Genomic DNA, 12,270 nt, shown 5'->3' on the forward strand with positions numbered 1-12,270 from the left:
GTGCTGGGTACCGGGGCAGGCATCCTCCCACCTCTACAAATTTTACACGGAAAGTTTTCAGCTCTGCCACGAGCTATAAGTTTCCCAGGAAGAGCACGGCCAGCCCTAAGGCAACAAGCAACGTATGGTCGCAGCAGGTGGGAGGAAGGGACGTAGCTAAAGCGAACCCGGCTTTACACACGTCGCAACTGCCAGTAAGGACTGCATGGGTAAATATTGGCTTTCCGTCGCTCTCTGCCAGCCAGCTCGCAAATGCATGATGCATGTGGCCTAAGCAGCTTTCTGAAAAGAAATCGTGACTCTTCCGCTCAGATACTCAGATTTCTGACAGTAGACACAAAAGATACGGAGTCGGGTTTTCTCTCAGATCCCCTGCAGTCCCTTTTTGTGACCTCCCGACAGCAGAGGCCAGAAACCGCACCCCGCAGTCTCCGTACCAAACTCCTCTGGCCCCTGGACATTACGCAGAGCCTGCCCGGGGTGAGAAAGTGCAATGCCACAGCCTTGCAGCTCCCGTAATCCCCAGGCAACAGAGACGGCAGCGACCAAGAAGGAATATGAACCTTCAGCCTTCTGATGTGAAGTCAACCATCAGCTAAAGACAGCTAAGTCATAGCAAAACATCTCGTTCCTTTCTTGGAATATTTTAAATGAATTACTCGAATAGCCTGCCCATGGCCGAGTTGCCCGTTTGGCAGCACCCAGCCGTCTCCCGGCAAGGTGCAGCAGCCACACGCAGCCCTGGGCAGCTGTACAGGCACGGGACTGGGGTCTACACACTGCACAGCTTTTAAAGCAAGATATTTTCCTGAGCCCACAACTCTCCAGCCCCACGGGGAGGGAATGACGGGGTGTCACCGTGGCCGGTACTGTCAGATACCTCTTGCCACCGACCCCGATGAAGAGGAGGCTCTGGCTCTGGCTATGCTGGACTCTGTGAAGATGTACACAGGGTAGCCGTGACTTGCATCCAACCTCCTCTCCATTATGGGCCAAGCAGGCTTTGAGCCAGGTCCTGTCCCCAAAACAGCCTCCTGCTGGGATAAGCCCTGCCTATGGAAGAGGGGCGACGGGGGCAGCCAGTTTCCCCTGCCCAGTCTCAACCCCTACATGCTGTGTCAGCCATCTCCTAAACACACGCCTAAAAACCTCAATGCCCTGACCAGCTACGGGACTTGGGTGCCCAAATGCCATCCAACTCCCAGGAGAGTGTACGACCCAAATGCCGGTGCCACGGCGGGTCTCCCCGTGCCGCAGGGACCCAAACTGCCCAGTGTGCTCAGTGACCGAGGAGCCCGGTGCCCTCTACAACACACTTCTGTGCACTGCACGCTTTCGCTTACCTTTTTGGCTCTGGATTCGGCTGGGATTTGGAATCTTTCCTTTTTTTGGACTCCTTTTTGGAATCCTTTTTTGTTTCCGCTTCAGCGGCAGAGGCATGAGACACTTTGCCCCCCTCGCTGTTTGCACTTGGCTGTGACCCACCAAGTAATTCTGCCATGTGTTGGCTTTGGGGAGTGATTGAAACGCGGGGGGCAAGGCCAGCAGCAAAAGTGAAAGAAACAAGAAGAAAGCATGAAAAAACTCAAAATAAAACAAAAGGAAACTAAACTGAAAGCAAACAACTGAAATCAAATAACAATTGGCAAAGAAGGAACGAACGAGCAAAAGAAAGTCAGAACTAAAAAAGAAACTAAGGAAGCAAAAACTCGGTTTCCATGACAAGATATATGAAAGTAACTGCAAAAGCAAGCGGCAGCCTTGCAACGTGAAACCTGGGCAATGTGTGTCATAATTTGGGATGGTATTTACCAGAGGATTTATGAAAACACGTAATTATTTTATAACATTCCTTTCTTCAGCAGCATATGCGGGTTAGAGAGCAATATCTCAAAGTATATAATGAACTTAACAGAAAAAAAGCAGGAAAAGAAGCTGCAATAGATGCTACAGCTGTCAATAAAATAAATACAAAAGGAAAAAGCACAGCTCCAGTTCCTCCCACCAAAGATTTGCCACATTTGAGAGAAAGGAATGGGCTACTTCTGAAATTGAAATTGCTTTGCAACAGAGCAAGATGAAATTTTCAGTTATGTCTAAGCAATTTCCGAGCTGACGTCACATGGGCTTTAGATGTGTGCCCGAGGGCTTAAAGCCCTTCTGAACACGGAAGTTTGATACTGCTGCAACTTGTCAGATCCTCTCACACAGCAAGTAAATCAGCACAGTGTATCGTTTACTTCTACTTATTCGACCCATGACAGTCACATGTACTTCAATTCCATCTTGTCCAGAACTACATCTAGCAGGTGCCTGGGTAAGAAAGTTAAAACCCCTCATTTCTGGATCCTCTACGTGCATTTTTATTGCTTACATTAAACAAGCAACGAAACAAACAAACAAATCGACTATGCCACTAGAAGCGCTGCTGCCAAACATCCACTGTGAAAACAAATTGGGGACTGTTGTGCATTATCCAAGGAAACCTATATTTGACAAAGTCATCCCTTGCTGGCAGGGAGCTGCTAGCCGAGAAGAATTCCTTACCTGTTGCCATGAACATGTGATGCACAAAAGGCAAAGCTGTAGTGAAGTAAGGTGGGGTCAATCATAGCTCCGTTTTCTGCGCGCTCTAGCAAATCTCTGAGGTAGCAGAGATGTCTGTGACAGCCTCTCACTCCATTACGTGCACAATACTCATCTAGCACAAAGACCTGGCCAGGACTAAACCAGCCCTGTTTAGAAATAAAGAGACTTGATTTTAAATATAAGTTATTAAATACAAAGGCTATCAGATTTGGAGGTGTAGTGGTCAACTGTTCTAATAAAAGAAATACAAACCTAAGGCTACGTTAAGGAAAAAGGAGAGAGGTCACTCTTAAACAATGCAGTCTGTATATCATCACCCAAACACAGCATATACTCAGTGCAACTGTTAATAAAAACAGATTTGCTACCATTAAAGGGAAATGTCATTAAAAATGCTGAAAAGTTAGGCCAGTTCATGTCAGTGCCTAGCAAAAAAAGAAAAAAAAGAAAAAAAAGAAAAAAAAAGACACCTTTAAGATATGACAAAGGTTTGGTTATTTAAACAGCGTGAAACAGTAATCTCATTTCAGGGATGGGATTGTACGTTCGGCCAGGAGCAAGAAGACTGATCTGGGGGAGAGCACGGAGGATTACACTGAATAATGACTTCTCTTGCATCTGGCAGGTAGGAACGTCCTGCAGACGGAGGAAGGCAGCTCCACAGTATCAGAAAGGGACGTTTCCCACCGTCCTTATTGCGTACTGCTGGCGACGTGCTCTGCCGTCGCCCACCTCCTCGGCATCGAAGCAAAGGGAAGCTCTGCTCACGAGCAGGATTTCTTTACACATCCAGAAACCTCAGACTATTTCTGTCTGACAATCCTGAGGGCCTGGTGACACATGGCTTGTGGTGCAATGTCCGTGCTCTCGAGGAGGACGCCCTTCCCCGCGAGGGGATGGCTCCGGTGAATGTCTCGGGACAGCCAAAGCGGAGCGCGCCTCTGCCTTCGAGTAAGGCGCTAGCGAGAACAAGAATATTCTTGTAGATTGCTTTTCAAAATGCTGCAAAACCGTCAATATTTACATGGAAATTTGGGTGCTAAACAATTGCTAAGACGCAGCTCTGGAATGCATCAAGCTGCAAAATCTTTCATCGTTTAATTGAAAAGTTCCTGCAGCGGGCGGGAGAGTAGTTGAGGCAGAGCACTGCCCCTATAGGCAACTTCTTTGCCACCCCATCTGTTACCCCAAATGCTACATCTTAGAAACAACACTGCTGTGAAAGATTAAAATATATTTTCTACCACTCAGATGACACCAAATCTTTTCTAGATGCCAAAATAGCTGCTTTGAAAAGAGTTGAAGAAATATCAATTAAGAGCTCAAAGACATAGAGAAGGATTTGCTCATCCTTATTGGGCCAACTCCAAAACAGATTGAGAAAAGAATTAAAATAATGAGGGGAAAATGATAGATATAGGGAGTAGCTACAGTGCTGGGATCACTAGAAGTGCACATTTCAAAATGAAGCCACGGAACAATGCAGATGGGACGGCACTCTGGAAGGCTATTTTTTGGGAGGGGTATATTTGCCTCCACTGCTTTTAATGGTATTTTTGTTTGCTTTTTGGTTGGTGGTATTATGCTTGATTCTGGATTTCTTTACGTTGCCTGTTTGTTACATCCTTGGACCGTCTCTTCACCTTGCCTCTCTTCACACAAGTCTTCGGCGATCAGGCATGGTAAAAACACAGAAATGCCGTAACTGCTCTGCGATAGAAAGACGTGTGCGTTTGGTCACTGGGGTAGAAATGCAGTTGAAATTGTTATATTCACCTAACACATACAAAGGACTCAGTCCTCCCTATGGGGTGAAATCTTGGCCCTACTGACACCAACAGGAAGGCTGGCACTAATTTCTCTGGAGCTAGGTATCAAGCCCAGAGTTTGGGGTGAAAGAAGCAGGAGGCTGGACCTAGCGATCCAGCGCACCCCACATTGCTCCCTTGCACCGGGGTCTGAGAAGTGCTGGTCCTCAGGCGGACAGAAGGGTTGGGGGCAACCACTCAAGATCGCTGCCATGGCTCACTGAGGGGAAGCCTGAGCAGAAGCTCAGAGGTTCAGTGATGAGCTTCTTACCACGCATCTCATGAGAACACAGGCAAGCAGACTACGGATGGAGAGATCCAGAGCCCAGGAGGACCAGGTGGTCTCCTTTTGCACAGCAGAGGTATGAAATAAAAATCCTGCTGCTCAACGGGGCTCCAAAGGAGCAGTAAATGCTGCTCCTCACAGCCCCAGAAAAAATCTAAGGTTTGATCAAAGGCAGTATTCAGACAAATCCCCCACATCTTCAGGCAGATCCTGGCTCTTGATTAAGATTTGCCTGGCGCAACCTGCTGACAAGCAGCCAGTCTGGCAAACGCAGCTGATAGTGGTGACACACCGGGTGTCTCACCCCAACGCAGCTAGGTGTAGCTCAGTTTGGTCTCCCAGATGGTCTTCAATGGCATGAGGAAACCTAGAGGGGACATTGGAGGGAGGCCGTAGAGTGCAGGGAGCTCAACTGACTGTGTTCAACACGCTGAACTGCATCGAGGAAGGGACACGTGTCCCAGGCACCAGTGGGGAGTGCAACGGGAGCTTTGAAGCTGGGTAAAGCAAGGCTTGGTCAGGGTTGGTGAACCACTGGCAATTTTTTTAATGGTAAATGCAGCTTTTGCAAAAACCAGGGGTTTTGAGGGAAAATTTTCACTTTTCAGTAGCTGAATTTTCTCATCTACCATAGGTAAAACAAACCAATTTCATTTTGGTAGCCTGCTTCACGGACCTTTTAATCTGACTCCTTCACATCATCTCAGCTAAGCTGGGCACATGCTGTGCTGTATTATGTGAATCCCACGAATGCTGACACATCATGGGAAATACAGCTCCAGCAGGGACCCAGCTGCACGAGCCGGATGCCGGCAGTAGGTTGGGAAGTCTTGGGAAGAGTTGAAGGGCAGTCTCAGAAATAACGCACATGTCCAAGCAGAAAGGAATGAAGACCCACGCGTTGTGTGGAGTCCATGCTAAGCTGGAAGAGCTGCACATTCTTCCCAAAAGTCCAGGAAGAGCTGTGAATGCAACTGTGCTACCAGTTTGTGGATGATGGGCAGGAGCCCTCAGCAAGCGATGAAGACAACGCTCTTCCCCTTCCCCAGCACAGTGCTCTCTGCCAGCAAACATCACTTCTGCCATAGCTGAGATTAGTCAGCCAGCCTGTTTGTTTTCATAGGGATGCCTGGCTCAGCCAGCGGGTGGGCTCACAATAACGTTGTTTAACCTGGTTCCACGGAAAGGAGGCAATGCTGAGTTATCCTCTGTGTCAGGGTAAGCCACTGTGTCCGGGTAAGTCTTCCCTGGCACCTCCATGTCCATGTTTGAAAAGAAGAAGAGGTGTGACGAGGCAAAACTCTGCGGGACCTTGCATGGAAATGTCCTGTAGGGAGAATAACAATTGCCCAGCGGCACACAGAGTGGACAGAGCAGGCTTACCACAGGCTCACAGCTCCTCCAGGCAAGCCAGCGCAGTGGTATCACCAACATCCCAAAGACATAGCAAGAGCAATGGGAGCTCTTTGCAGTTGAACTCAAATTTTGAGGTCAGTCTCTTTTTTTACACCATAATCAGGACAAAACCATAGTAAAATAAGTAAAGAAGCATGTGAAATCCAAGCATAGGTGAACACAGCCCATTATTCTCTTCTTCATAACACTCTGCAATGGGTGATTTGAAAGAAGATGGTTAATCGGTGATGCTCCGCTCTGAAGAGGCACAAGTCTTGGTGCTGAGGGGAGCTCCACCACTCCGGTAGCTTCTAGCAAGGGCCTAAACATCTCGGTAACAAGCAGAACTGTGGCTGGTGGGTTTCTTGAAGAGAAACATTGTTAATCATTTTCAGTGATGGCCTTGCACCTCTCCATGAACTTAATTCAACGGCCACAGCTCTCTCACCAGGCCCGAGACTGCACAGAGACAAACCAGCTGCAAGCCAACCTGTCAAGACATGCATGGATGGGGATGGTCTTCCTAGGGTCAGCCATGCGTGGGGAGCAGAAGCTGCATGCCAAATTCACTGCCTGCCGGAGCAAAGACCTCGATGGAACCAGTGAGAAACCTGCTGCAGGTCTGACAATGCTCCCACCAAGCCTACATGTACCATTTGGGTATCTGCAGGTAAAGTGCACGCTGCAGCCTTCCCCCACCCCATCCTTACCTCAGGGGATGTCCACAACTGTTCCTCCTAGCCCTGCCTCTCATCAGGAAGGTGACAACTCACTACCACTAATGGCATTTACTGGATCTCAGCCTTTCTGAGGAGATCAGCCCTTGTGTGTGGTGCAAGGAGCAGAGCCGGTGAAAGGAGCACCACGGTGGAGGGGGATGTGGAGGACAGGATTTGAGACTGACAGCCTTACCGCCAACTGCTCAGTTGTGTTCCCAGGTTGCTGCTTTTAACAGCAAGCCACTCAAGAGCCCCAGCTCCAGGGACTGCACAGCCGTGTGAAGGCTATCGGCACAGGGTGGTCCTTCTGCTGAAGGCATAGACCCCAGTGTGGAGGTTTCTGTGCAACACGAGGAGGGCGGCAGGTCAGGATCTGACCCATGCCAAGTTCAGGACAGGATCGGCATTTGAGGCCCCTCTAGAAAGGCTTCATCCTGTTGTTTTCTCAAAACCTAAGAGCCTCTTCATCCTCCCCACTGAAACCGCTAAAAATTAATTGTTCAAGTGGTACTGTTAAAGGTTATTTTTCATTTAAATCCTCACAATACCTAAGAGTTCCCAAGCACTGCACCCAGCCAAAGGCTACAAGCTGTTCTGGAGCATCTCAGCGCCGCTATCCTATAGACCATGTTACACAGCAGTGGGCTGAGAGCTGCAACCCGTGCTCGTGAGAATAATCGGGATGGGCATGCGACTACATAAGCGTGGACAGACTGCAGCATCACTGCAGTTATCCACCTGGTCCCATCTGTTACCTGCTTGGGATCCCTGCTCGTAAAGAGACACAAAGCTAGGCCACAGTTATTCCTGGTGGGACTCCTTTGACATGGGAGGTGGTACCAGACCGTCATCTTTCCCCTGTTCTTTCATCCAGAAGACTCTGGAAGGCAGTGCGGGAGGCTGCAAAACACTGCTCTCTACTTCACATCCCCACACTGGCGTTTGTCTTTGCAGGAAGAAACATTTTAAGCATTGCAAACAGAAATGGTAAAGACAGTGCAACTGGAGAAGAACAGCAGTCAGTTCACTGCAGGTAGCCTCTCAAAAGAAAATACCTCTGGGCCAAATTCAAACCTGGTGTAAACAGAAGTCAATCTTCCAGCAACAGGGGGATTAGCCCCCACTCGCACTAGCTTTGACTTTGCTGCTTGATGTTTATATCACTAGAGACCAAAGAATATACTTGCCAGACAAGAATAGGAATCATTAAGTCTGTGGTCCAAAGTGAGGCGCTGAACCATCTCAAAGAGTGAAGCGTGGTCAAAGTTACAGGGATTGGAAGAGATAAATTCATCCATGCCATGCTTTTGAGCTCTATCTGCATCTGTTCATTTATACATATAGAGAAAGACACCATTTAGAGAGATATAAGACATTTTAGTTGACAAATACAACAGAAAAAAAATATACAGTATGAAGCATGAAAGCTAAGTATCTCCTCCTCCCTACATTGCCATTAACTTTTCTCTGTGCAGGCTATACAGTACACTTTTCACCTCCCATTGTCAACTTGCATCAGTTATGGACTATCTTATTGCATTTAGGCAAAAGATTTTAGAATTAACATCTTGTCAACTGCTCATTATAGTGCATTTATTCTGTACTTAAAACCAGAACACAGACCCAAGAACTTTCTCTGTATCTTACAATACACTGAGTTAACAGAATTTTGGCTCACGTAAGTAAATTAGCTCCTATTTAGTCACGGTTAATTATAATAGATTCTGCCATTCTAATGAAGTTACAGCTGTAGCATTTTTATCTACATTTACTAGGTTTTCTAGGTATCAGACCAGTTACGTTGTTCTTTATCCAAATGCCAATGTTTGTCTCCCCACGGCAATTTTTTTCCTAATGGCAACTTTAAATGCTACCTCACCGAAATGAAAAGATGCTCTTTTAAGCATCGCTAAGAAGTTAAATTGATATATAGTTTGTTGTCACTGAGGCAGTAACCCCATAGTGCACCAGAGCTGCCAGTCATCCTGACGGAGGGGCTGAATTTCCCCTGCCTGGATTATGAGCTGCCATTTTTGGGTGAATTAACAGCCTCAACGTATTCACACTTCTCTGCTTTGGGTGACGTTTACAGGCACTAACTCCTAGGGGCTAATTAATTAATCTCAACATGGTTAACTAAAAATACACCGAATTCAGCAGTTGAAATGAAGCCACCAAGCCGGCCTGGGTGCGGCCAGCCGGGACCCTGCTGGGAGCAGGCTTTGTTCTACCAGCGTCCGGGGAATTAAAGGACACCTTTCACTCGGTTTTGTCCGTGCTCAGCTTCCTACTATATGGGTTCTTGCCAAATCCTCGACAAAGAGAATAGGATTTAAATCCTTCCCCTGTTTATAGCCTCCTAGGGGAACTGGGTGGCCTTGAAACAATGTGGCTGAAAGGACACAAAAAATGCAGTTTTCCGCAATAGTAATATATGGTAACTGTATTTGTTTTAAAACAAAATCCCTCTTTACCAGAAGAAACAAAAATCCTTAATTAAAAAAAAAAAATAAAGGAGCTTTAAATGATAATGAGATAGTGTTCCTTTATATATGTTTTACTGTTTAATATTAAGCTGTGAAGGATGGCATGTCTTCCTAAATACCTCATTCATGTCTGTGCTCTCAGATATTACTGATCATTGGAAGCAATCTTTACATTTTCTGTATAGTCTGTCGTTAGCTATACACAAACCATATAAATAACATCACCCACAGGAAAGAAATCAGACAAATTAAAACATGTAACATTTCAATTAGGTGCTAGCAATACTTGGTTCAGCAGTAGCTGGCAATTTTCCTCATGATAACTGATTTTTTTCCTACAGCTGGTTAATTTTTGAGGGTCCACTCCCCTGTTTCGCTCCGTGTGTGGGTCCTGCTGCCTCCCCCCCACCTCGGGGGACAGAAGAAGCCACTGCCGGTGCCGAGCGACGTGGCAGCGCGAGGGCTGGCTCGGGGGACAGGGACAACCTCCCTGACAAGCGCATCACCTCCACGAGCGCGTCACCTCCACGGCACCTCTTCAGCATCCTTGGGCGTGGGATGCGAAGCCCACCCAGCCCTGGGGCTCATGGCACGGGCCGGCTCCTGTCTGTTTTGACAGCTTTCTGCCCCATAGTCTCTGTTCCTCTGGGCCAAGATCAATTTGATTGAGTTCATTCCCAAAGAGTTTGTCTACACTGGTTTTGATTCCATCCCTAGTGCCCACAAGATGTTTTAACAGATATTATCGGACTATTTTTAATGGCTTGCTGCTCTGCCCCGCTCCTCTGAGTTGACTGCAAGCTGACAAATTGGCTGGAGGCCTTAATTTGCCAGCTTCGCTCAGAGATTTTATTACTTTTCAATTAGGAGTCCTGATACACTGTCAATCCTCCTGCTCAGCCAACGAGGCTCTGAGCGCTGAGTAAATCAGCTGGAAATTTGAAGAGTCCTCTAGCCCTTTAGCTGGTGAACTTTTTTGAGCAGATGTGCTAGAAAGCATGTTTGAAATGAATATTTTTTACTCCAAACTAATAAGCTTTTTCCTACTTTATGTTCTCTGAACAAGGTGGACACACAGCAGACCTTTGGTTGGTGTGAACCAGCCGAAGCTCTGCTGGTTACGATGGAGCTGAGGGTCCGTCCTGGGCTTTTTAAGGTCTCCTTGCCCAAGGCAACGGCACAGACAGTTCCCTGCCAAGCGCTGAGAACTGACACGGCACTTAAACGGCCATCACGACTGTCCATAAACAGGGGCAATTTTACTTTCATTAATCACTGTGAAGCAACACCTTACTGAGCATCCCGTTGGGTGCCTGCTCAAAAGCCCATTTGTCCCAAATCTCACCATCTCAGAACAACCACCATTGGACATAGAATCATAGAATCATTAAGGTTGGAAAAGACCTCTAAGATCATCGAGTCCAACCGTCAACCCAACACCACCATGCCCACTAAACCATGTCCCTAAGTGCCTCATCTACTGCATGATCTCGAGTGACCAAAAAAGTATGAGCTGCACGACTTCTGCCCGGTCAGTGGTTTAAAATGTGGTTTTCTGCCATGGGAAGGAAGATGACCAGCCGCAGCTCTCTGTGCAGCCGCCCAGCACCACAGTTCCGGCGTGATCACATCATTTTGCATCGGCAGAGCTGTGGGGCTGGGTGGGTGCACATCACCCACGCAGGGGATAAAGCTGGCGTAGTTTGAACTGGAGATGTCTTTGGACAATGGTAATACACATATGTATTTCTCTTAAATGGAATATCTGCTCTGGGCTAGATGCTTAAAATTCTTAAGAATAACTAGGAGCAGGTTTAAAAGGACAATCCTACACTAAACTCACCTTCCCTTAATTAACTGTTAGAAAATAAACATGCCATGGAACTTGCAATTTATTTTTGCGTTTTGATTTTCCAATGGACTCGCTTTTAAAAATGAAATTTGGGAGTCAAAGTATACCAAAAGCATGAAACTTCCTAGGCAATACAAAAAGAATAGGATAGAGCTAAATATATTGGTCCACCGCTCCAGACAGCTGATCTGTGTGATTTAAAATAATGCCAACATCTGCATATTAAGTGAGTTTTATATATAATCCATCCTCTTTCAAAATGGCTTGTACAGTTTGAATGAGATTTTAAACAAAGTACAAAATGAGAATGGCTAATTTCACACCCAAACTGTACAGCTATGTGCAAGTACTTTAAATTAATTGTTTCAGTCAAATACGGTTGCTTTTTTGACCCTGCTCTGTTATTCTAGCTAAAAAGAAAGGAGAAACCAAAGAAAGAAAGTTATATGATGCTCCAGTAATTTACAATCCCTTCCCAAGGTGCCGTGCCAAGCTCGCTGGTGCTTCTTTGTTCGGGGCCCCAGCCAAAATGCTGCTGCAGGCCCACAGAAGTTATCTTACAAATTTAGACAAGCTGCACACAACTGCAGCTGAAAGGTGTTCGATGGTGGTCTCGGAAGGGAGGCTGCCAGTGGAGGTAAATTGGCAGCACAGACTCCACGAACCTTTCTTCTGGAAAACTGCAGACTCTGGCCTTTTATATTACACTTGGTCACCTACATTACGGTCTTTTTTTAATACTGCCAGGTTTATTCTGTTCATTTTTATCCAGTTTGCATTTTACACTGACTCCATTAACTAGCCCCCTGTCACACGCACTCCCCCTACAAGTGTTTGAAATCAGGGTCTTAAAAATCTGCCAGTGTCGGGAACACAAAGATTTCAACAACAACAACAACAATAATGAAAACCAAAGGGCTGTCCCACCATTTGGTCCTCTGAGGGCTGTATTTCTCTTTATCTAACTGTTACTTAAAAAGAAAGAGACAAAACAGTCAAATATCTCATTCTTTTTTTTTTTAAATGTATTTCCCTGCCCTCTGCATTTCTTTTGCTCCAGCAATAATTTTGGCAGATTTTGCTCTGAGAGCAGTGAAGTTAATAGCGGGGGACAAGCTCCATAAAAGAATTCTTG

General features: G+C 46.4%; 1 protein-coding gene across 8 annotated transcripts in view; it reads right to left on the minus strand.

Annotated features, from left to right (window-relative positions):
- CADPS (calcium dependent secretion activator) overlaps positions 1-12,270 on the minus strand; it is a 229,456-nt gene that overhangs the window by 81,654 nt on the left and 135,532 nt on the right. For all 8 annotated transcript variants that reach the window (XM_076346560.1, XM_076346556.1, XM_076346559.1 and 5 more), the window contains exons 12-13: positions 7,985-8,121; positions 2,548-2,735 (exon numbers count right to left, since the gene is read on the minus strand). In XM_076346560.1, coding sequence (XP_076202675.1) covers positions 2,548-2,735; positions 7,985-8,121 — 325 coding nt within the window. The remainder of the gene's footprint in view (positions 1-2,547; positions 2,736-7,984; positions 8,122-12,270) is intronic.

This window comes from Aptenodytes patagonicus, chromosome 8 (genome assembly GCF_965638725.1).
Source record: "Aptenodytes patagonicus chromosome 8, bAptPat1.pri.cur, whole genome shotgun sequence".
Taxonomy (NCBI): domain Eukaryota; kingdom Metazoa; phylum Chordata; class Aves; order Sphenisciformes; family Spheniscidae; genus Aptenodytes; species Aptenodytes patagonicus.